Here is a 27,914-nt window from a genome sequence, read left to right on the forward strand (position 1 = left end):
AGGAGTACCTGACCCGCCTGTTCAGGACGACTTTCGGGCCAGGGCCCATGGACAACTTCCAGAGATCCCTGGCCTGGCAGTGCTACCGAGAGAAGCGCTACCCGTTCGGGATAAGCTCTACAGACACGGCTCGAGAAACACGGGGCCGACCTGCCCGAGATGCGGTCAGAGCGACGAAACCGTTCTGCACGCACTCGTTCAGTGTCCAACAATTTCCGACCTGTGGGCTTATGTCGAACAACTGCTGTCACGTGTGGGACGAGTCGGTTTATCAGCTGAGTCTATCGTCAATATTGTCACACCTCCTTCCTTCAAACGGGAAGGAAGAGCTATTTTCATCATCCTTGTGGCTATGGCGAAGGAATGTATCTGGTGGACGCGTCTGAAAGGATTGGAGACAAACACTTTCCTCTCTGGTCAATCTCTCATCAACTTCTTCAAGTACCACTTGAAAAGGAAAGTGAGAGTAGAGAGGCAAGTTTTGTCTAGCGAATGTTTTAAAAAAAAGATGGGTGAATGTAGCAAGAATGGCACGTATGAATGACGAAGCCACCTTGAGCATAGTCCTATGAACCCAGAAATCGAAAACAGAGAGTTGCTTATTTGCAAAAAAAAAAAAAAAAAAAAAAAATATAAAATGTGACTTCGTTGACCGAGGTTACCGTGGTCTTTTCCGTAGGCTTTTCTTTCCACGGGTAAACCTCACCTGTCCTCCCCTTTACACTTCATATTGACATTTCTGTGATAACGATCCCTATTGATCAATTTTTTTTTTTTTTTTTTCCCTCTCCCCCTTTTTTTTTTAACCCCCCTTTTTTTGTCCTCTTTCTCTCCTTTTACGATCCCTTTTGATCGAAACTCCCCTTCCTTTTTTTTTTTTTTTTTTTTAAACCTTCAAAAGAAAAGCTCTACCTGTAATTTGTTCTATCTGTGTGCAGCCCTGTGTGGCTAATAAAGAAACATATCTATCTATCCATCTATCTATCTATCTATCTATCTATCCATCTATCCGTCTATCTATCTATCTATCTATCCATCTATCCGTCTATCTATCTATCTATCCATCTATCTATCTATCTATCTATCTATCTATCTATCCATCTATCCGTCTATCTATCTATCTATCTATCTATCTATCTATCTATCCATCTATCCGTCTATCTATCTATCTATCCATCTATCCGTCTATCTATCTATCTATCTATCTATCTATCCATCTATCCGTCTATCTATCTATCTATCTATCTATCTATCTATCTATCTATCCATCTATCCATCTATCCACCTATCTATCTATCTATCTATCTATCTATCTATCTATCTATCCATCTATCCACCTATCCATCTATCTATCTATCTATCTATCTATCTATCTATCTATCTATCTATCTGTCTGTCTGTCTGTCTGTCTGTCTGTCTATCTATCTATCTATCTATCTATCTATCAGTCAGTCTGTCTATCTATCTATCTATCTATCTATCTATCTATCTATCTATCTATCTATCTATCTATCTGTCTGTCTGTCTGTCTGTCTGTCTATCTATCTATCTATCTATCTATCTATCTATCAGTCAGTCAGTCTGTCTGTCTGTCTGTCTATCTATCTATCTATCTATCTATCTATCTGTCTGTCTGTCTGTCTGTCTGTCTATCTATCTGTCTGTCTGTCTGTCTGTCTGTCTATCCATTTATCTATCTATCTGTCCACCCCACCACCACCACCACCACCACCACCACACACAAACATACACGAAGGCCCACGACCCACCCTTAAGCTGTCACACCCATGAAAGCTAGATTGTGTGCTTGGTTCCCAGACAGGGTGGGGCATTGGGTTCTGGAGCAAAAACGTTTCATTTAACTCTGCCCCAATCCTCCTTTCAATCAGGGGTAAATGTTGGCCTGGTTGTTCAGCCAGTGGGGTGACATCATCCAGAAGCTAAAACAATGCAAAGCACATTATGACCCAGCTATGTGTAACAACATCTGGCACTCCGGTTGGTCACGTGATCATGCTACATGATATAAGCACACACACACACACATGCATACATACATATATACTCTTTTACTCTTTTACTTGTTTCAGTCATTTGACTGCGGCCATGCTGGAGCACCGCCTTTAGTCGAGCAAATCGACCCCAGGACTTATTCTTTGTAAGCCCAGTACTTACCCTATTGGTCTCTTTTGCCGAACCGCTAAGTGACGGGGATGTAAACACACCAGCATCGGTTGTCAAGCAATGCTAGGGGGACAAACACAGACACACAAACACACACATGTATATACATATATATACATATATACGACAGGCTTCTTTCAGTTTCTGTCTACCAAATCCACTCACAAGGCATTGGTCAGCCCGGGGCTATAGCAGAAGACACTTGCCCAAGATGCCATGCAGTGGGACTGAACCCGGAACCATGTGGTTGGTTAGCAAGCTACTTACCACACAGCCACTCCTAGATGTGTATATATATATACAAGTATATGCACTAAACTCCTTTTTATCTGGTATTCAAATAACTACATCTTTCAAGCAACTGGCACCCAGAAAAAAATTTTTTTAATCTATTGTTAATTAGAGTAAATATAATTTGTGCTAATTTGTGTTAATTAAGTAATTAGCATGGAAAGTAGCTTGCTTATCAACCACATGGTTCTGGGTTCAGTCCCACTGTGTGGCACCTTGGGCAAGTGTCTTCTACTATAGTCTCAGACCAACCAAAGCCTTGTGAGTGGATTTGGTAGACGGAAACTATAAGAAGCCCAGGCTTATATTTTTATTTTATTTTATTTCATTTAGTTTCAGCTCACAAGCTGTGGCCATGCTGGGGCACCGCCATTTAAAAGAAACATGCTTAGCAGAGCGTAGTTTCTATCTACGGACCTCTGGGTTATGGGCCCAGCACGCTTCCACTGCGCCACATAAAAAGAAAAAGTCTGTGTGGTAAAAGGTTTGCTTCCCAACCACATGGTTCTGGGTTCAGTCCCACTGCAAGACAGCTTGGGCAAATGTCTTCTGCTACTGACCTAGGCCGACCAAAGCTTTATGGGTAGATTTGGTAAACAAAAACTGAAAGAAGTCTATCATATATACATACACACGTGCACACACCTGTGACCTTCTAATTATAAATCTGATGTCATCAGGTGAGAACATTTTTGTTTGCTGCCACACATAGATGCGTTGTTATGCAAGCTAATGTGAGAATCTGTGCAGTCGCTTGACCAGCTGGGAATAGGAAATCCCACATGTATCATAAAATGCCAGCATACAAAAGTAGAACACATCGATTGGATATTGCCCAAGGTGGACTATGCCAAGGCAAAGATTAAGATATCCGAAATGGCTCAGATTGTATGTCCACTCATTCGGGGATGATCTTGGGTTAGACAAGGACGATGACTAGATGACAACAACAACAACTAGATGAACAGACGATGACAATGATTAGACGGCAATGAAGATGATTAGACAATGATGACAACAACAAGGAGATAATGATAACTGGAAGATGATGACAACTAGATAACTAGACAATAACAAACAGATAGAAGACTTGATGAGTAGATGACTAGGCTACTTTCAGTTTCTGTCTACCAAATCCACTCATGAGGCTCTGATTGGCCCAGGGCTACATTAGAAGAGACTTGCTGAAGATGCTGCTCATGGGATTGAACCTGAAATCATGTGGCTGGGAAAAAAACTTTTAACCACACAGCCATACCTGACTTAACATACTAAAATTCTAAATAACCTCTCCTTTACTCTTTTACTTGTTTCAGTCATTTGACTGCGGCCATGCTGGAGCACCGCCTTTAGTTGAGCAAATCGACCCCGGGACTTATTCTTTTTGTAAGCCCAGTACTTATTCTATCGGTCTCCTTTTGCCGAACTGCTAAGTGACGGGGACGTAAACACACCAGCATCGGTTGTCAAGCAATGCTAGGGGGAACAAACACAGACACACAAACACACATATATATATACATATATACGACAGGCTTCTTTCAGTTTCCGTCTACCAAATCCACTCACAAGGCTTTGGTCAGCAAGAGGCTATAGTAGAAGACACTTGCCCAAGGTGCCACACAGTGGGACTGAACCCGGAACAATGTGGTTGGTAAACAAGCTACTTACCACAGAGCCACTCCTGCACCTATATATGTGTGTGTGATATATATGATATATATGTGTTTGTTAACTGGTGTAAGAAGGGTTTGGGAAGCCATATACATGATACGTCTGTTATCTAATACAAGATATAAGATGTTGTATGAAGTTATAATATATATGATATCTGATACAACTCTTATCTGGCGTAAGTAAGGTATAACAAGCCAACAGGTGCTTCCCACAAAATGATGGGAAGTTTATTAAGTAATTTATATAATCTACTCAACGTAGCAGCTAAATCTCATCTTATAATTATTTCTAATTATATATTTTATACACACTGCCTTGAATATGCTAACAGTTACTTAAGTACCATGATAAGGGTAGTAACATAGTTTTTGACCAGCCTGTCTCACAGTTGTTCAGTGTAGCCTAACCCTCTCCTATCCGTTGCTCAGTTGCTCTCTTCAACAATTTACTGGTTGTGTTTGCACCGTAGTTCTGCAGCAACGTAGCAACGTAAAATCAGACCAGAGTTGCTACTTGGCTGGTCCACAGCAACGGTAGTAAGTAATACGGGGGAACATTGCTGGCTCAACTTGCGATGGTGTTCTTAACTCTTCCCTCTCCTCAGATAATCAGCTTAAGTAAGGTACAGAGATAGCTGGGTGCAGAGAGAGAGAGAGAGAGAGAAAATGGAACAACAGATAAAGAAAAGAAAGGAAAAAATATGACCCAAGAGAGAGAAAGGGGGAGGGTTAAATGCATGCGCACACACACACATGTATGTGTGTGTGTATCATATCATCATCATCATCATCATCATCGTTTAACGTCCGTTCCCCATGCTAGCATGGGTTGGATGGTTAGACCGGGGTCTGGGAAGCCAGGAGGCTGCACCAGGCTCCAGTCTGTTCTAGCAATGTTTTTACAGCTGGATGCTCTTCCTAATGCCAACCACTCCGTGAGTGTAGTGGGTCCTTTTTATGTGCCACCTGCACAGGTGTCAGGCGAGGCTGGCAACGGCCACAATCGGATTGGTGCCATCAAGGCGGCGCTGGCATCGGCCACGTTCAGATGATGCTTTTTACATGCCACTGGCACATATATATATATACATGTGCACACACACATGCATACATATCTACACACATACATGCATATGTCTTTATCTTTTATCTCTTACTTGCTTCAGTCATTTGACTGTGGCCATGCTGGGGCACAACCTTGAAGACCTTTTAAGCCTGCTACTTATTCTATAAGTCTCTTTTGCTGAGCTGCTGGTCTATTGAACTTGCTGGATAAATTCAGGTTTTCTGAGGATTTCAGAGCATTTAGAATGCTTTTTATGCTTTGATAATGGTAACATGTTTCCATCTTCAGCCTCTCGCTTCTTATAAACTTTGTTGATGAAAGATGTGGAAACTTTAAAAAAACGAGATATTTCTAAATCTCTATGCACAGCATTTATAACCACAATAACAGCATGCAGCAATGACCCCCAAAAAGGTATGTCCTCAAATACCCTACACACCCTGTGAATATATATATATATATATACGACGGGCTTCTTTCAGTTTCCATCTATAAAATCCACTCATAAGTATGTACATATATATATATATATATATATATATATATATATATATATGTATGTATATATACACACACACATACATATACACACACACATATACAGAGAGAGAGAGAGAGAGAGAGAGAGATAAAAGAAAAGAAATAGAAAGGGAGGGCTGGGAAATGGTTGGTCTTATTGTTTCCTAAAACTAACAGCTGTTTTATTTATTAAACTTTAAAATATTCTGCAAATTATTATTATTATCATTATTATTATTATTATTATTATTATTATTATTATTATTATTATTATTATTATTATTATTATTATCATTGTTAGTAGTGTTGTTACTATTTGGCCGAAATATTTCCATTCGCTACTAGAAAAAGAAGTTCAACATTCACACAGCAAGTTATTGTCCTGTGCAACAAAAAAAAAAAAGAAAAGAAAACCGGAAACAACCACAGCAATAACAGCAACATCACCTGCTAAAGGATTGGCACTAAAATATTATATGTAATCTGTAGCCACATGGTGAATGGGGTCTGTCACACACGTACGCACAGACAGAGAGGCTCAAGTGTGGCTGTGTGGTAAGAAGCTTGCTTCCCAATCACATGGTTCCGAGTTCAGTCCCACTGCATGCCACTTTAGGAAGCATCATCTACTTTAGCCTCAGGCTGAACAAAGCCTTGTGAGTGGATTTGGCAGACAGAAACTGAAAGAAGCCCGTTGCATGCATGCATGCATGCATGCATGCATGCATGCATGCATGCTACATACATACATACATACATACATACATACATACATACATACATACAGACATACATACATACATATACATACATACATACATACATACATACATACATACATACATACATAATAACATACATACATACATACATACATACATACATACATACATACATACATCATACATACATACATACATACATACTATATATAATATATATATATATATATATATATATTATATATATTATATATATATATCTATATTATATATATATATATATATATATATTATATATATATATATATATTATATATATGATGGACCGTAGCTCCAACACGCATTTTTCTCTCCTTGTTTTTCTGTGTATCTTTCTGTCGAAGCGCGCTAGGCTCGAACGTAAAAGACTTTTCTATTTCTATTCCTGAGCACCATACTAATACATTTGAAAGCATAAAAGGCAAAGCTGACCTCAATGGAATTTGAACTCAGAACATAAAGACAGATGAAATACTGCTTAGCATTTCATCCAGCGTGCTAACGTTTCTGCCAGCTCCCCACTTTGGTTAAAACAAAGAACGAAAGACAAAATGTTAAGTTGAGATTTGGTAGATTGGTTGAACAGCTGAGAACATTTCACGACAGTTTATTTTACTTAAAACTTGGTATTTACATCCTGCATTTCATAGTTTTTAAATTGGGCCACTCTCAGACTTATTGAATCATTGTATTTCCTACAAGAGCAGGGAAGAAGGAGTGTCTTTGCACCGGAATAATATATTCTGTTACTGTATTTACTGGTACTAGCTTATTGGTAGTTCTCTCATGTATGTCTATCACTGACATCATTCCCCAAAGACTCAGACACACAGACACACACACACACACACATGCCATACACACACACACACACACACACACTCACACAACACACACATGCCATGCACACACACACACGCACATACATACACACTCATACATATTTGTGTCTCTTTCTCTGTCTTGTTTTCACTTGTATCATATATATATTCTATATGTTTCGTAGAATGGTACATTGAGGAGTATTTTTTATGAGTACCATCAGATTACCTGAATCCATATTTGTATAAAAGACAGAAATTTTTATAAAATCAATTTTGAAGAATCCCACGAATGGATGAAAGTGCTACTCTTTTCCCTTCATATATATATACATACATATATATGTATATATATATACATATATATAATATATATATATATATATATATATATATATAACATATACTATATATATATATATATATATTATATATATATATTATATACCATATATATATATATATATATATATATATATATATATATACATATATATATATATATATATTACATATATATATATGTATAATATATATATATATATATTATATATATATATATTCTGTGCTGGTGGCACATAAAAAGCACCATCCGAACGTGGCCAATGCCAGCGCCGCCTTGACTGGCTTCTGTGCCGGTGGCATGTAAAAAGCACTAACTACACTCACGGAGTGGTTGGTGTTAGGAAGCGCATCCAGCTGTAGAAACACTGCCAGATCAGACTGGAGTCTGGTGCAGCCTCCTGGCTTCCCAGACCCCGGTCAAACCGTCCAACCCATGCTAGCATGGAGAACGGACATTAAACGATGATGATGATGATGATGATGATATATATATATAGTTGATCCCCAAAAAGAAACAACAACACAAGGATGTGGTACATGCAAAGTATTAGCAGATGCTCAGGGAAGGAAACAAAAGTAGTTTTACGTTTTGAGCTAACAATTCTGCCAGCTTGCCGCCCTGTGCCAGCTTGCCGCACTATGCCAGCTCGCTGCCCTGTGCCAGCTCCCCACCCTGTGCCAGCTCGCTGCCCTGTGCCAGCTAAGTCACCCTGTGCCAACTAAGCCGCCCTGTGCCAGCTAAGCCGCCCTGTGCCAGCTTGCCGCCCTTGCCAGCTTGCCGCCCTGTGCCAGCTTGCCGCCCTGTGCCAGCTTGCTGCACTATGCCAGCTCGCTGCCCTGTGCCAGCTCGCCGCCCTGTGCCAACTAAGCCGCCCTGTGCCAGCTCGCTGCCCTGTGCCAGCTAAACCGCCCTGTGCCAGCTCGCCGCTCTGTGCCAGCTCGCTGCCCTGTGCCAGCTAAACCGCCCTGTGCCAGCTAAACCGCCCTGTGCCAGCTAAACCGCCCTGTGCCAGCTCTCTGCCTCTGTGCCAGCTCGCCGCCCTGTGCCAACTAAGCCGCCATGTGCCAGCTCGCTGCCCTGTGCCAGCTAAGCCGCTCTGTGCCAGCTCGACGCCTGTGCCAGCTCGCTGCCCTGTGCCAGCTAAGCAACCCTGTGCCAGCTCGCCACCCTGTGCCAGCTCGCTGCCCTGTGCCAGCTAAGCCACCCTGTGACAACTAAGCCGCCCTGTGCCAGCTAAGCCGCCCTGTGCCAGTTCGCTGCCTGATAGAATAAATACCAGGCTTTAAAAAAAAAGAAAAACTAAAAAGGAAACCCACAAAATTACTGAGGTTGATTTGTTTGATATGGCTGCCGTCCAATGATTGAAACAAGTAAAAGACAGAAGAATAAAAACAAAATATTTGTGATGCATTCTGTGCCAGTAACCGCTGCAACAACCATTGCACTGACAGTGTATGGCTGACGGGAACAATGAATGTATTTATATCAAATCTGTGAAGTCAGTTTACAATATCTCTCACTCCACCTCCATCTTCAACACCTTTCTATGTAATTAGACTAATCATAGAGTCCTTATATTGATTGAAACCATGTAACCTTACATGGCCAATATGAATCAACGAACCAATCTTTTATCTTTTACTTGTTTCAGTCATTGTACTGCGGCCATGCTGGAGCACTGTCTTGAAGGTTTAGCTCAATCGTTCTCAACAGGGTTCATGTGACTTCTGAGGGTCCTTATAAGATTTTGCTGTTAAAATTCATCTGCAATAAATTGGTTTTACTTCTGCAGGACACAAAACATTTTAATAATTTTTTTGATATATTTCCTAATCTATATACATAAAAACTGAAGTTGTCTGTGTGTGGCAAGTTTGGTAGCCTTCAACTAACACTATCTCCTCCGAGACCCTGCAAGTTGACCAAAATTGAGAATATGATAGAAGGCTTGCTCTTCCTTCCGTAGAAGAAAAAATTCAAATCGGACCATGTTAAGACCAAGAATTCTTTACATCAAAAAAGTGCTTTTTTTCTATGAAAAGCCCTATTTTTTTACGATTTTTTTTTATTGCTGTATCACCATTTTTCGGTGTATTTCAACCAGAAAAATGTTCCCTTAAAGAGAATAACAAGCTACATAATGCAAAATTTTTACTTTGCAAAAATTCCAATTCTAAAGGGTCGAAAAAACAAACAAACCCGAGGAACGCCAGGCAATACTGCTAGTAATATTTAATTATAAAAAAAATTGTGATAAGAGATTTTAAACATTGAATAGCTTTGAGGGTCCACCTGAGTAAAATAGGAAGCGAAGGGGTCCATAGGTGGGAGGTGGAAAAATGGTTGAGAACCGACCTCAGTACTCATGTTTCTTCTTTAAGTCTGGCACTTATTTTATCAGTCTCTTTTGCCAATTGTTGAACTGCTAAGTTATTGGAACATAAACCAATATCAGTATCAGTTATCAAATGGTGAGGGTGCAAACAAACACAGACACAAAGACAACACACACACACACACACATGCACACACACACACACATGCACACACACACACATACAACACACACACACACATACAACACACACACACACATGCAGACACACACACACACGCATGTGCATACCTACGTATGATGGGTTTCCACAAAGTTTATATCTACCAAATTCACTCACAAGTCATGTGGTCAGACCGGGGCTGTGGGTGAAGACACTTGCCTAAGGTGTTGCACAGTGGGCATGACAGTGAAACCACATGGTTGCAAAATGAGCTTCTTATAACCACACAGACCTCAACTGATTTTAACACCTTAACATGTTAAAGCTTATGTTTAAATTCTATATCTACAACATTGTGAATTGGTGTATTTAAAGGGTGTGGCACTTAAGGCAGCCCTTCAGTTTTTGCACCCCATTCCTGGTCCTTGTACCTATACAGGCTTATACAGTAAAACTAAAACTGCTGCCTCTGTAAAAGCGTTGCTAGGAGAGACTGTTCTCACTAAGCTATGCTACAACAATTATAGTTTTTTTAAAAATATTATTTATTAAAGAAGTTACAAACAATTCAGCACAGATCAAAACTTTCATCCATCTTTCTATTTTCTCTGCCTACAATTCTTAGGAGGATCATAAGGGTAAAGCCCTGTGTGTGTGTGTTAGTCTCCTTTTCACTAACTGACAACTGGTGTTGGTTTGTTTACGTCCCTGTGACTTAGTGGTTTGTCAAAAGAGACTGATAGAATGAGTACTTGATTTTTAAAAAAAGCGTATTTGGGTCAACTTGTTTAACTTAGCCCTTCAAAGAGGTGCTCCAGCATGGCCACAATCCAATGACTGAAACAAATAAAAGGATAAAAACAGTTTTAAAAAATTACAAACAAAGAATTATGTATAATCTTCTTTTTTATTTCCTACTCACCAACAAAAAAATAAACCTCTTCTGATCTTGTTGGTACAATAATTCCATAGCAGGCTACATATAGTTTGTGAGTACAAGTTTAAAAACTACAAAATTAATATACTGCAAAATAACAATTTTGGGTACATGACATCAATTAAAGGTTAGGTGTGTATAATGGGTTGTGATTTTATACATACAGGAGTCAATTATGTAATTTATGTTATAAAAAATGTGTAATAGAAAATGTACATATATATATACGTTTATGTTTTTTAAAGTCAATTGGCTAATTTGTGCTGAAGTAAGCATTTGAACATATTTTCTTGTTTCTAAGGTCAATGTGTACAAATAGATAATAGGCAGTAGTTGAGAGAAAAATGTAGATAATGGAAGTCTTTTCAAATTGGTGGAAATTAACTGTTCAAAAAATGATTTCTCATTCAGCCACAATGCCTCTTGGGATTTGCGATGGCCAATTCTGTTCTGTGGAGACAAAACAAAGAGCTAATAACTGACAAAGAGATAAGAATAGGGAGAGCAAGGGAGAAGGTGGGGAGCAAAATAGCCAGCGTATGGTTGTGTGGTTGCTGCCAAGTATAAACGGGAAGAGGGAGAAAAATGATTCAGTTTCTATTTAAATAGCAAAAATTGCTGATAGAACACTGGTGTTTCATTGGTCAAAAAGACAGACAGGTGACAAATGATGCAATGCTTAAAATGTCACCTGAATCGAGGTCATTGCAGTCTGTTATCAGTTGTTCTTGTTTTCTGGTTCTTTGAAAGAATCAGCTTGTTTTTCAGTTGAGTCTTGCTCCGGAGTAAAAACTGGTCAGGTTCATTAAGGTTTTCTATCAAACGAACAATAACAAAAATATGATTAACAGAACGTGAAATTTTGTTGAAGTAGAAAAGAGATATATTAATTACTGAAGCAGAGCTAATGACCTAAGTTAAATGCCTGGAAAAAATTTGTCTTTTTTTTTTTTTTTTTTCTATTTTTCAATTTCATTCAATTTTTTATTATTGCTTAGGATCAGTGTGGGCCGAACTTGTCTCGTGTACTATTATGGCTTTGTGCCATTTTATTTAGATATAACCCTTTGCTTATCATTGATAAGCAAACATAAAGAATAATGTGTGGGAACCCACACACAAACACACATGTATATATATATATATACACATATATATATATATATATATATATATATATTTATGTATATATATATATTGTATATATATGTATATATATATGTATAATATATATATGTGTATATATATTATTATATGTGTATATATCTATATATTATATATATGTATATATATGTATATATATATATATATATAATATATATATATATATATATATGTATGTATATATATATATGTATAATGTATGTATTATAGTATTAATCTCCTAATGAATAGGCTTTCAGCTTCATTATTAAAAACTGTTAATTCATCAAAGCTAACGCTGAATTGATGTTTTATGACTGACTGCTAGCTTCGTCTTTTTGTTTTGTTTTACACTTTGATTTTGGTATTATTTTAATGAGCTTCATTCACATTCACATTCTTTGCCGCTGTCTAATTTGCCGTTCTGAAGAGTATTTTCAAAAAACAAACCAGTAATGATCATCGTGTGAATGAGGATTTTGAACAAATGGAGAAAAGAGAGAAAAACCTTTCATTCTACATTTATTGTGTTGAGCACTTTCTGTTTGACGAGCACTTTCTGTCACTGTTAGCAGATTTTATTCATTGTAAGTACGTATGCATGCATGTATGTATATATGTATGTGTGTGTGTGTATGTATGTATCTGTCGGGCAAGTGGAAGAGAGTGTAATTGGCAGGAGGACTTAAACGACATGCAAAGGTACATGAAGCCAAGTTACAACTACAGCCGGCTTTTTACTGGCAAAGGTTTTAGTTGCCAATTCTGTACAAGACATTGTAGATCTTTAGCTGGGCTAAAAAGTCACATTTGATCACAGCACCAATAACAGTTAAGCTTCGTGCAATGGCCATACTCGATAACGAGGGGGCAGCCATCATGCATATATGTGTATGTATGCATGTATGTATGTGTATGTATGTATGTATGTATGTGTGTATGTATGTATGCTTGTATGATTGTGTATGTATGTGTGTGTATGTATGTATGCACATGCATGCCATGTATGGCCTTTCATGATACCCTTAAAGCTAGGAATATTTCAGCACCCCCTCATGTGGTGTGCATATATATATATATATATATATATATATATATATATATATATATATATTATAATATGTATATATATATAATATAATATATATATATATATATATATATATATATATATATCATCATCATCATTATCATCGCTTAATGTCTGCTTTCCATGCTAGCATTGCTTGAACGATTTGACTGAGGGCTGGTGAGCCAGATGGCTGCACCAGGCTCCAATCTGATCTGGCAGAGTTTCTACAGCTGGATTCCCTTTCTAACGCCAACCACTCTGAGAGTGTAGTTATATATATATATATATTATATATATATATTACACACATACACATACACGCATACACACATGCACAACACACACATGAAAATTTCAGTTTCTGTTTACAAAATCTACTCACAAGACTTTGGTTGGCCCAGGGCTATTGTACAAAGATGCCTGCCCAAGGTGCCACACGGTGGGACTGAAATCAAATTGCTAGTGTTAGGAACATAAATTGTTCATAAGGTTTGGTGGAAGATTTTAATTCAAAACTTATGAAAACAAGACATTTGTACTACAGAGCCCGAAGCGGTTTCAGGTGGGTTAGTAATGAAAGGGTTAATCACGGAGTCATGTCTGTGCCTGTTATATGCATATGTATAAAATGATAAAACCCTGTTACTGGTTGCATGGATCTACCCTTAATTAGTAAGTACTCAATTATCTGAACTCGCAATATCTCAGGCTTGGTGGTTTGCCGTGCTTGAGAAGACTTGTCAAGCCAAGTGAGACTATAATCGTGGCTGATTCTGGTGTCACGTAACTGGGACTTGTGTTGGTAGCACATAAAAGCACCCGTGACGGTGATGCATGGAAGGCAGTCATTACACTCTTGGAGTGGTTGGTGCAGTTCTCCGGCTTACCAGTTCTAGTCGAACCCATGCCAGCATCGAAAGCCAACACTAAATGATAATGATGATGATGATGATGATGATAACGATGATATATATATATATATATATATATAGGCGGTGAGCTGGCAGAATCGTTAGCACGCCGGGCGAAATGCGTAGCCGTATTTCGTCTGTCGTTACGTTGTGAGTTCAAATTCTGCCGAGGTCGACTTTGCCTTTCATCCTTTCGGGGTCGATAAAACAAGTACCAGTTACACACTGGGGTCGATGTAATCGACTTAACCCCTTTGTCTGTCTTGTTTGTCCCCTCTATGTTTAGCCCTTGTGGTCAAAAAAGAAATATATATATATATATATATTATATATATATATATATATAAATATATATATCATCGTCATTATCATTGTCATTTAGCATCCGCTTTCCCTGCTGGCATGAGTTGGACGGTTTGACTGAGGACTGGAGAGCCAGAAGGCTACACGTGAGCAGATATGGAGATGATGATGCGAATAAACAAATGAAACTGCTTGGGGCTTGATTAACTGTCACAAATGCAAAGTTGCAGAAAGTGTACGGAGAGGAGTGTAAGAGCCACGCACAAATGTACAAGTGGGTCAGACATTTATTTAGCCCCCAGGTAAGCACTGGTTGAGTAGACCTACAACCAAAGGAATTCTAGCCAAGACTACCCTGACATTTTCCAAGGCAAGCACGTCTGGGACTATTCCATTATCCAGTGTATCTTCTCTATTTTAAAAACATTAAGTTTTGTTTCAAGAGTAATTTAGCTGCTATTTCTAGCAGATCGAATGACAGCAAAGCGGTTTCCCTTGTTGGGCTACTTGGGACTGTTGCATTTTGTGAGGTGTGGTTGCTGGGAAATTCCAGAGGTGTCGACACATCACTTACAGGAAGTAGAGATGATTTTTTTACCTCATTTCCTCGTGAATTTGTTGGAGAGGTGTTAGTTCAAGGGAGACAAATGTGATGAACGCGCTTACTGTTGTTTATGAATCTATGCTAGCATGGATATATGCTGGCCGACTAGCTTGCTTCTTTCCGTATTGTTTTTTTTTATCTCCTTCATTTCCTATAGCCATAGACAGCCTCGTAAGCTAAAGTTAAGCCCAGAGCGAGAGAGAGATAAGCCCCGATGCTTTGTACTTGGTCTCTCTGTTGACTTTAAAGCTTAGCTGCTGCTGATGCACCATCACCACCACCACCACCACCACCGCAGCCGCTGCCGCCACCCGCCGCCACCACCACCACCCGCCGCCACCACCACCACCTGCAACTGCAACTACTGCCAACACTGCTGCTGCCACCTCCGCTTCACCCCCACCCCCCCGCCACCGTTTTGATGCCTGCTTCTCAATGCTTGTGTGACAGCCACAGTCGTGTTTGCAACTCCCACACACTGTCAAGACAAAGAGAGACACACATACACACATTAACACTCTCACACGCAGCAAACACACATATACATACATACATACTACATACATATACATATAATATATATTCATATACACAAAATATGTATTTATATATTTTATGTGAAGTCACATAGCTTAGTGGTTAGGGTTATACGGCTCATGATCGTAAGGTCATGAGTTCAATTCCTGGTGGTGCGTTGTGTCCTTGAGCAAGACACTTTATTTCACATTGCTCCAGTTCACTCAGCCGTGAAAAAGGAGCAGTGCTGATATTTCAAAGGGCCAGCCTTTTCACACACAAACACTTACACACACACACACACACACACATTTGAAATTGCATCAGTTCAGCACTGAAAAATAGGCCACAGTTTATCACATGACTTGCCCTGAATTCTGACCAATCATATTACAGCTGCAATCATTCGATCATATGACTTCAAATGGAAGCTTCTATGAGTTTCCTGCCGCAATATGGCCATAAATATAGGAGCATGGAACAATCAGTGCAGAGACTGAAAAGACAGACAAACGCAGGATTCTTGGTTGGCTGCTCAAACTTGAGTTAAAACGAATCTCTTTGTTTACAAAGAACACAATATTCTCACTTTTGCAAGCACCAACACAACACATTCTTTATCATCATCATTGTTCGACCGTAGTCGAGACAATGGAATTTACTATGTTACGCCAGACGTCACGGTCCATCATGGCATTACGGAGGTCCTGTTGCTGGATGCCTGTATCCCTGGAGGTTACATCAGGGTAGGAGAGTGTGTGCCCTCTGGTATCACGAGCAGATGGCTTCCAGAGGAGAAGAGTAGAAATTACCTCGTTTTCAGCTCTACAACAATGTCCAGCAAACTGGACTCTTCTACCTTTCACAAGAGATGACACAGGTGGTAATTTCCCATATATTTGTACTTTGGTTGGATGACGCTTAGGCAGAGATAATTTGAGCTCTCATAAGGAGGCGAGTGTAAGTTCCATCCAACCGCCTCTCAAGCTTCTTTGATAATGTCCAGGTTTCTGATCCATATAAAATTCCTTATTGTTGCTGCTTGCTAGCACATCATCATCATCATCATCATCATCGTTTAGCGTCCGCTTTCCATGCTAGCATGGGTTGGACGGTTCAACTGGGGTGGCGCTGGCAACAGCCACGAATGGATGGTGCTTTTTACGTGCCACCGGCACGAGGCCAGTCGGGGCGGCGCTGGCAACGGCCACATTCGGATGTTTCTCTTACGTGCCACCGGCACTGGTAACTCAGCTGCAATTTCCATTGATCGATTTCGATTCTGATTCTACACATATGTAGCTATTTAATTCTTGACCAATATACATACATAACTCACTAATGGTAATCAGTGATTCAGCCTCTGGCAACTTACTATTGTAGTCATTATAAAGTTTATGCATAAATAAATGGTTGCAACGAAAATTTCAAATGAACTTGATTTTAATATTGGTAATAACAAGCAACCTATCCAATTATCCAATTACCCATCTAACTAGAGTTACAAGTTTACACCTATCAAATCTACTCGCAAGGCTTTCGTTTGGCTAAGAGTTAAAGTAGAAAACACTTGCCCAAGGTGCCATGCAGTGGGACTGAACCTGAAACCATGTGGCTGGAAAGCAAGCTTCTTACCACACAGCTATGCCTGAACCTATCACAGCCAAATCTGTTTAAAGTGTAAAATAGTTTTCCCACCCAAGATGGCAGTTGCAGTCAAGAAACAGCATAACAGACATGGGGGACCAAAATATGAAACCAGGCTCAGCATCTTCTACTAAGAGAACCTGAAGATTATGCAAAGACTGCATGAACCAGTTCTTTCTTCAGCCTGACTGTAATTAGGGCCCTGATTGTAATGAGGGCCCAGAAAATGGATTCTGTTTAAACTGAATGAAATTGACTTATTAATTTTTATTTTTTATCCTTTACTTGTCTTAGACATTAAACTGTGGCCATGCTGGGGCATCACCTTGAAGAATTTTTAGTTGAATGAATCAACCGTGGCACTTATTTTTTTTTTAAGGCTGGTATTTATTCTTTTGGTCTCTTTTGCTGAACTGCTAGGTTAAGGGGAAGTTACTGACTTACTAATATTTAGCATATTTCTCAGATCACAAATTTTCATGACAGACTCATAGAATTATCTTTGCTAATTAACATAAATTCTTTGTTAATTGTGGATTAATTGGTCTGTTTTAACCAATTTTATTCACCAGACTTGAACGGCATGCATCAGATGACTTACTTATTAAACCCCGGTAAATATTTTACAGCTATATACACTTCTTGAAACTAATATTTTCAGTCAGTAAGTTAGAAATAGACTGATTTGTGGAACAATGTACTTACCAAATTGCTAGAAATGCCATCTGCAATGTGGCAATTGTCAAATGAATTCAAAGAAAGTCAAGTTTGAATATCAAATGAAATTGTCGAAATCTTGGCTTTCACTTTTAGCAACAGAAGCAGAATCACTTTGCTGACCCAACAATTCATCCGGTTCGAAATCTTGATCAGTTTCTGTTTCTAATTCAGAATTAAGAAGTTGTTCTTGTTCCTGAAATAAATAAATAAATAAATACGTATGTAAATGGATTACTTCGATATAACAATGGGCTCATCAGACTTGGCCCAGGTCACAGGCCTTGTGGGCTTGTATCTCCTCTCCCAAATTAAGCAATACTTTCCCAATGTAACCGGCAGACTATTCAAGGATGACACACATCTTGCAGTAACTGGATTATCTTGACCTTCAGTTGAACGCACAAAGAAAGCCCTACATAAACTCTTTAAGAACTACAACCTAAGTATTTCCTTCGGAACTGGATGTTACTCTTGATTTAAACACCAATTTATTCCATCCCTTCCATAAACCCAACAAATCTTTACAATATGTAAATGTCCTCTTTAATCACCCAAAACTTATCCTTAATAGCACAGTCACAGGTATAACAATCATAATTTCAAACCTGTCTGCAAATGAAGAAAACTTTAATATTCACGTCCCTCATTATAACCCTCCAAATAAATGGCTTCCACGAAAAGATCCATTATATACATAATACGAAGCTTAAAACTAAAATAGCACATTTCTTCCACAATACTGACACTGATTCTATGGCCAATTCACCAACTCAAATCAAAAAATATCCAGTAAACCCTATCATGGTCTACAGTAGGTGAAGCTGCCCACTACAATACAAATACAGGTAAATGTAAATTATGTATAAAAGAGTCTTTGATATTCTTTGCTTCCACAACTCCTCACTCTTAAATAGATTCTCTGACGTTATTTACTCATGTAGTTATAAATACTTCTTGACTTCCATACACTTTTCTAATTCTAAATAATCCTAAAACAAGCCTCTAGATCCATTAAAACTGTAATCTAAAATAGAGTCATTCTGACAATCAATCTCTTATCCCTTTCTGAATAGATTATGTGTGTATATATATGGAATTATGTGTGTTGAATGTATATATATATATATATATATATATATATATGCTAGCATAGAAAACGGACGCTAAACGATGATGATGATGATGATGATGATGATATATATATGTGTGGAGGTGCAATGGCCCAGTGGTTAGGGCAGCGGACTCGCGGTCGGAGGATCACGGTTTCGATTCCCAAACCGGGCGTTGTGAGTGTTTATTGAGCGAAAACACCCAAAGCTCCACGAGGCTCCGGCAGGGGGTGCTGGCGAACCCTGCTGTACTCTTTCGCCACAACTTTCTCTCACTCTTTCTTCTGTTGGCCTGCTCGCTTAGCCAGCGGGGTGGCATCATTTGAAGGCTAAGACAATGCGAAGCGCATTGTGACCAGCGATGTGTAACATCTGATAGCCTGGTCGGTCACAGTGATCACGGTGATATATATATATATATATATATTGTGTGTGTGTGTGTATGCATATATAATATATATATATATATATATATATACATATGAGCATATGTGACACACACCTGAAATATCTAAACTGCCATTTACAAATATAATACAGAGGCTGTCCAACCCATGATTCTCCATCCAACCCATGCTAGCATACACATATACAAACATACAAACATCTATATAAATACACAATTTTATCAATATATACACAGATACCCACACAAATAAAAATATATATATCACAAATTTCAAATTTATTCCAAATATTATAATCAACCACTTTTCCACCACTTTTCCTTCTTAGTTTCCTAAAAACTCACAAACACAAAACTCTCAAATTTCTTCCAATTTTCTGCAATCCAACCACGTCTCCTGTCACCTTGACCTTCTTCCCCACTCCTTAAACAAAACATCAAAACTCCACTACTTTGAAAAAAAACCAACCCTATTTCTCATTCTGCTGACAACAATCTTAACCCCCCCCCATACTCCTTATCTGCTATTCTTTAATTCTTTAATAACCATCCCTTTTTCATAAATTTGACCTTCAACTACTTACACATTACTCCCCCCTCTTACTACTATCCACCTTTCCACCTTTACTACTATCAGCAGCCTCATTACAATCCTGAGAAATATTTCCTCCATCCTCCTCCTCCTCCTCCTCCTCCTGCTACTCTCCATTTAAATCCTCCCCCTCCAACTCGCCTTCCTAATAATTGTAGTTCTCTATAAAACCTATTTCTTTATTACCCACAAGGGGCTAAACATAGAGGGGACAAACAAGGACAGACATAGGTATTAAGTCGATTACGCACTGGTGCGTAACTGGTACTTAATTTATCGACCCCAAAACGATGAAAGGCAAAGTTGACCTTGGCGGAATTTGAACTCAGAACATAGTGGCAGACGAAATATGGCTATACATTTCGCCCGGCGTGCTAACATTTCTGCCAGCTCCCCGCCTTTATAAACCCATTCAATTTATAAAACCATTCAATTCTTAGTCTCCATCATGCCATCATTTCAAATGTAAGATTTTAATACAAATTTTTTTTTTATCCCTGAAGAAGGTGAGATTATCCAATAATGGACCCTGATATCTGTCATATATCAGGACCACCAAGCCCCCAGAAATGGCTGTAGAACTTTTAAAACTTTACATATCTTATTTCTGATATCATTTTCCACACGCATCAAAATCAAAATCAAAACAAATCAAAATAGATGATATTCAATGGAATTTGTATCATTGTGGTACCAGTGCTGATGGCACACAAGAAAACCATCCGAACGTGGCCGTAGCCAGTACCGCATCGACTGGCCTCCGTGCTGTGGGCATGTAACAAACACCATCCAATCGTGGCCATTCGCCAGCCTCATCTGGCACCTGTGTCGGTGGCACATAAAAACACCATCCGAGCGTGGCCGTTCGCCAGCCTCGTCTGGCACCTGTGTCGGTGGCACATAAAATTACCCACTACACTCTCGGAGTGGTTGGCGTTAGGAAGGGCATCCAGCCGTAGAAACACTGCCAGATCTGACTGGCCTGGTGCAGCCTTCGGGCTCCCCAGACCCCAGTTGAACCGTCCAACCCATGCTAGCATGGAAAGCGGACGTTAGATGATGATGATGATGATTTCCATTTCTCTTTCAACTAAATCCATCTTTCTTTATATGTAAACAGACGTACATAGTTTGTTTGTACAGCTCAAGTTCAAATCTCTCAAGCACTTCAAAGTGTTTCTATATAGAGAGAACATATGTGTCTCTAAGCTATAAACTATATATATATATATATATATAATACTAATACTATATTATATATATATATATGTATATGTATATATATATATCATCATTAAATGATGATGATGATGATATATATATATGAATACACACACACACGCACACACACACACATGTTATAATTTAGAACAAACAGTAAAAGGTTGCCATTGTAGTACTCAGAGTTTCGAATGTCGGACCGAAGAGCTACGATGCATTCTCCTCGGCCTTTAATGGCAACAGGCACAATGAAAAACTGTTGAATAAAAGGCAAGTTACTCTAATAGGTAGAAAAAGGAAAAAAAGAAAAAATGATAAAAAAATACATGCAACCATATTCCACAAATTATAGACATAAACCTCCTGCGTTCACATCTACACACATACACACTCAGACTCATTCTTTTGTTGTTACTTATTATTATTATTATTATTATTATTATTATTATTATTATTATAATTTATATATATATCATCATCATCATCATCATTTAGCGTCCGCCTTCCATGCTAGCATGGGTTGGACAGTTCAACTGGGGTCTGTGAAGCCAGAAGGCTGCATCAGGCCCAGTCAGATGTGGCAATGTTTCTACGGCTGGATGCCCTTCCTAATGCCAACCACTCCGTGAGTGTAGTGGGTGCTTTTTACGTGCCACCCGCACAGGTGCCAGACAGAGCTGGCAAACGGCCACGAACGGATGGTGCTTTTACGTGTCACCGGCACGGGGGCCAGGCGAGGCTTGTATATATATTCTTTTATTCTTTTACTTGTTTCAGTCATTTGACTGCAGCCATGCTGGAGCACCACCTTTAGTCGAGTAAATCGAACCCAGGACTTATTCTTTCTAAGCCTAATATTTATTCTATCGGTCGCTTTTGCCGAACTGCTAAGTTATGAGGACATAAACACACCAGCATCGGTTGTCAAGCGATGGTGGTGGGGGAGTAAATACAGACACACACGTGCACACACACGTGCACACACACATATATATACATATACATATATACGATGGGATTCTTTCAGTTTCCGTCTACCAAATCCACTCCCAAGGCTTTCAGGAGCCATGAAAAAATTGTGCTTCAAGGGTTCTTAGTTGGGGTCCATATAAGATTTTGAGGGGTCCATGGATGCAGTATAGTGAATTGGGGTGCATGATAATTTTTCAGGGGCCATGAAGAAATTGTGCTTCAGACCAGTGCAATAAATTGGTCAGACGTCCACAATGTAGAAAATATTTTAATAATTTTTATACACTTCCTGATAATTTTTAATCTTGAAAATATAATAGGATTTTTTGAATATTGAATGGTTATGGGGTGGATCCACCCAGGTAAAATAGGAACCAAAGGGGTCCATACGTAAAAAAAATGGTTGAGTAACCCTGATATAAATGAACCATACTTTAATCCAGCTTAAAACATTATCAAGAACCAAAAAATCCTCTGACCTGAGATACTTGGGGCAACCCTTGGTTTTCCCACACTTCACCCTCTACATCAGACACAAGTGCTGCTCCCCTTAAAAGTACCACCCATGATGGACTGATCCCATGTCCCACTTCCCCTTGCCTCTGCCCCCTGCCCCCTTGCCTCTGCCCCCTGCCCCCTTGCCTCTGCCCCCTTCCCCCTCCTCCTCCCACCTTGCCCCTGTGATTTTGTTTGACTATATCCCTGAAGGACCCAAAAGCAGGCAGCCACATGGCTTTGTGTTTGTGGCTTCACTAATTGTCAGAAACATTGATATTTACAGCCGTAAACTGAAGACCATATGGCTGCCTGCATTTTCATTCTCCAGGGGCATAGTCAAACGATGCCACACCCAGTAAGCACACCCAGGAATTCAAAAGGTAAGAAGAAATTTCCAGAAGCTAACCAGAAGAATTTTCTCTGTTCTCTCTAAAGTCGACTGAACTTGGTCTTGTTGTAGTTCTACCAAAATACTGTCAAATTCTTCATATTCATCAGATGATTCATTTTGGACCCTGAAAGACAGTTAAAGACGGTTAAAGAATATTTTACATTCTGTTATAAATTCCAGAAATCCTTTTAATCTTTATATCTTTCATATGTCTTCAGTCATTGGACTTCAGCCACTTCTTTGAAAGGTTTTTGGCATTTTGTCTGTCTTCATATTCTGAATTCAAATTCTGCCGGGGTCAGCTTTGCCTTTCATCCTTTCAGGGTCGATAAATTAAGTACCAGTCATATACTGGAGTTGATGTGATCAACTATCTTCCTCCCCACAAATTCCAGGCTTTGTGCTATAGCAGAAAGGATTATTATTATTATTATTATCGTTAGCAGGAGTGGCTGTGTGGTAAGTAGTTTGCTAACCAACCACATGGTTCCGGGTGCAGTCCCACTGCGTGGCATCTTGGGCAAGTGTCTTCTGCTATAGCCCCGGGCCGACCAATGCCTTGTGAGTGGATTTGGTAGACGGAAACTGAAAGAAGCCTGTCGTATATATGTATATATATATATATGTATGTGTGTGTGTATTTGTGTGTCTGTGTTTGTCCCCCTAGCATTGCTTGACAACCGATGCTGGTGTGTTTATGTCATCGTAACTTAGCGGTTCGGCAAAAGAGACCGATAGAATAAGTACTGGGTTTACAAAGAATAAGTCCCGGGGTTGATATGCTCGACTAAAGGCGGTGCTCCAGCATGGCCGCAGTCAAATGACTGAAACAAGTAAAAGAGTAAAGAGTAAAAGAGAGAGTTATCAAGTCATTCAGCTGGCAGAATTGTTTGTGTGCTGGACGAAATACTTAATGGTCTTTCGCCAATCGCTACGTTCTGAGTTCAAATCCCTCCAGGGTTGACTACACCTTTCCTCCTTTCGGGGTCGATGAAATAAGTACCAGTCGAACACTGGGGTCAATGGAATCGACTCATCCCCTTCCCCAAGATTGCTGCCCTTGTGGCAAAATTTGAAACCATTATCATCATCATCATCATCATTTGTCACTGTAATTTCAGCAATATTATTTTGGGAGAGAAGTTTACAAGACATTTGAGGAACTAAAAAAGGAAAAAAAAATGCTTTGACATTTAAACCTGTGAAAGGGAAATGTTGCAATTTCTTGTTGGAATAAATAACTTTTTGTAAGTAGAAAAAAGAGCTGTACTATCTTTTACTCTTTTATTTGCTTCAGTCATTCGACTGCGGCCATGCTGGAGCACTGCCTTTAGTCAAGCAAATCGACCCCAGGACTTATTCTTTGAAAGCCTAGTACTTATTCTATCGGATTCTTTTGCTGAACTGCTAAGTTGTTGGGACGTAAACACACCAGCATTGGTTGTCAATTTATGCTGGGGGGACAAACACAGACACACAAACGTATACACACACATACATACACACATATATATATATATATATATATATATATATATATATAATATATATATATATATATAATATATATATATATATATATATATATTATATATATATATATATATATATATATATATATATACATATATACGACAGGCTTCTTTCAGTTTCCGTCTACCAAATCCGCTCACAAGGCTTTGGTCAGCCCGAGGCTATAGTAGAAGATACTTGCCCAAGGTGCCACGCAGTGAAACTGAACCTGGAACCATGTGGTTGGTAAGCAAGCTTCTTACCACACAGCCATTCCTGCACCTATAGTCAATTATTTGAGTATTTTTATATCAACTGCTTAAAATGTATAGTCGTAGCAAAGATCATAGCTACAAAGACACAGATAACACCACAGAGCACTTTCAACTTATTTATTTTGCCTATTTTTGTTAAACAATATAAAATGTCCTTTTTTTGAATAAACAATAATAAGGAATTTCAATTCAATGCCTTTTTAAATATTTTTATATGTTAATTTGATGGATGAAGAAGAGCAGAGAAGGGATTTTTATTGGTTTGGCTAAATTAGTTTTTGAAATAATGACAAGAATGTGTCTTCAGTAGTCACGATTTAATTAAGGACTATTGTTTCACTTTGTGAAAAATTGAAAAACTGTTGTTGTTCTCAATTTATGAAGGATAATGAAAATTAATTACTGCTGCCCCCCACTCCCATATGGGCTCCCCAACCCTATGCATCAGTCAGGTGGATTGCTGTAGAGGCACGTGGCTTAGTGGTCCAGAGTGTTGGACTCATGATCGTAAGATTGTGGTTTCAATTCCTGGACCAGGTGACGCCTTGTGTTCTTGAGCAAAACACTTCATTTCACATTGCTCCAGACCACTCAGCAGGCAAAAATGAATAATCCTGTGAGGGACTGGCATCCCATCCAGGTGACGAATATCTACACCATGGAACTGGGAAACTGGCCCTTAAGAGTTGATATGACTCGAGAAGATAACTTTTTTTTAGGCAGATTGCTATTGTCCTCATCTTATTTCTGTACTACCCACAAGGGGCTACACACAGAGGGGACAAACAAGGACAGACAAATGGATTAAGTCGATTATATTGACCCCAGTGTCGTAACTGGTACTTATTTAATCACCCCGAAAGGATGAAAGGCAAAGTCGACCTCGGCGGAATTTGAACTCAGAATGGCGGCAGATGAAATACCTATTCTTTACTACCCACTATGGGCTAACACAGAGGGGAACAAACAAGGACAGACAAACGGATTAAGCAATTATATCGACCCCATTGCATGACTGGTACTTATTTAATCGACCCCAAAAGATGAAGGCAAAGTCGACCTCGGCAGAATTTGAACTCAGAATGTAGCGGCAGATGAATACCCATTTCTTTACTACCCACAAGTGGCTAACACAGAGGGGACAAACAAGGACAGACAAATGGATTAAGTCGATTATATCGACCCCAGTGTGTAGCTGGTACTTATTTAATCAACCCCAAAAGGATGAAAGGCAAAGTTGACCTCGGCAGAATTTGAACTCAGAACATAAAGACAGATGAAATACCTATTTCTTTACTACCCACAAGGGGCTACACAGAGGGGACAAGCAAGGACAGACAAATGGATTAAGTCGATTATATCGACCCCAGTACATAACTGGTGCTTATTTAATCGACCCCGAAAGGATGAAAGGCAAATTCAACCTCGGCAGAATTTGAACTCAGAACATAAAGACAGATGAAATACCTATTTCTTTACTACCCACAGGGGGCTAAACATAGAGGGGACAAACAAAGACAGACAAACGGATTAAGTCAATTATATCGACCCCAGTGCGTGACTGATACTTATTTAATCGACCCTGAAAGGATGAAAAGCAAAGTCGACCTCGGTGGAATTTGAACTCAGAACGTAACGACAGACGAAATCCCGCTAAGCATTTCACCTGGCGTGCTAACGTTTCTGCCAGTTCGCCACCTTAATACCGTCCTCACCTTCCAACAATCTACAGTACTCCATTAATGGCATCAATCTTACCGATCCAAGAAAACTAATGAAGGCCATGGGCACCACAGCTTCCCCCAGGGGAAACAAAAAGTTAAAAAATAATATAAAACAAGCTGTTTTCGTTTGGCATTCTCTTTGCAACTAGATTTAATTCCCATTAAATTTAGACATTTTGGCATAGGAACCGTGCGTAAGATTGGCTTCCCATTTTTGCCCTTCAAAATCCAAGAGACATTTTCTATACCCGAAATTTTGGCAGCAGAATCAAAAAGAAGCAAAGAAGCTGCAGCTGGTGCCATTTAGGAACAGAAAGACAAACAGACAGACAAAGAAGAAGTCTGCAATGAACTTTCCCTGATATTCAAGTTTGTTCAGACAGTTCTTTCTCATCACTCATTCTGTTAATACTTCGCTGGTTGAACGGAGTGTAATAACACCGAGATAGATAAGAGACAAAGGTGGACAGGATGTGAAGGGCTGGCGGGGGGTGGGGACTGGGGTGGTGGTGAAGACGTTTTGAGGACAGTGGGCGACAAGGGCTAGGAATGAGGATTTGGGGGGAGTAAGGAATGGTGGGTTAGCACTGGGGGCTGAGGAATGAGGGGCAGGGCGCTCAAGGTTAAATAAGCGACTGGGGAAAAAAATACAAGAGAAAGATACAAACATTACACCACCCTCACATAACTGCAGACAGGACTTGCATAAACACATGCACACAAACACACACTAGCACACACACACACACACACAGCTATATAGATACATTTATACATGGATACATAAATAAATTCAAAAACTAGGCAAGCTGGTTGTGAGAGGAATAAGATTGCACACATATTCCTCCTACATTTTTGATGTGCAGAAAAATATACATATACATATATATACCTTATTTTAAGCAGCAGAAAATTCAACAAAATCTGTTACTCTGAGTTTCTCGTTGCCGTTCATCAGACAGTTTTTGCTATACATATATATATATATATATAATATATACACACACATGCACACATATATATATATATATATATATATATATATATATATATATATATATATATATTATATATAATATATATATATATATGTATATATATATATATATATATATATATATATAATATATATATATATATATATATATAATATATATATATATATATATTATTATATATATATATTCGGCGTTAGGAAG

At 39.0% G+C, this 27,914-nt stretch overlaps 1 protein-coding gene across 6 annotated transcripts in view; it reads right to left on the bottom strand.

Moving 5' to 3' along the window:
* Positions 1-10,775: 10,775 nt before the first annotated feature.
* LOC115224031 overlaps positions 10,776-27,914 on the bottom strand; it is a 42,352-nt gene continuing 25,213 nt past the window's right edge. For 2 of the 6 annotated variants that reach the window (XM_036513069.1, XM_029794828.2), the window contains 3 exons: positions 23,220-23,328; positions 18,001-18,208; positions 11,074-11,914 (listed from right to left, as the gene is read on the bottom strand). In XM_036513069.1, coding sequence (XP_036368962.1) covers positions 18,071-18,208; positions 23,220-23,328 — 247 coding nt within the window. In that variant the 3' untranslated portion in view covers positions 11,074-11,914; positions 18,001-18,070. Of the gene's footprint in view, positions 11,000-11,073; positions 11,915-18,000; positions 18,209-23,219; positions 23,329-27,914 lie in introns of those variants that run through there. The other 4 variants (XM_036513068.1, XM_036513066.1, XM_036513067.1 and 1 more) reach the window with 4 other exon arrangements.

This window comes from Octopus sinensis, linkage group LG24, assembly GCF_006345805.1.
Source record: "Octopus sinensis linkage group LG24, ASM634580v1, whole genome shotgun sequence".
Lineage (NCBI taxonomy): Eukaryota > Metazoa > Mollusca > Cephalopoda > Octopoda > Octopodidae > Octopus > Octopus sinensis.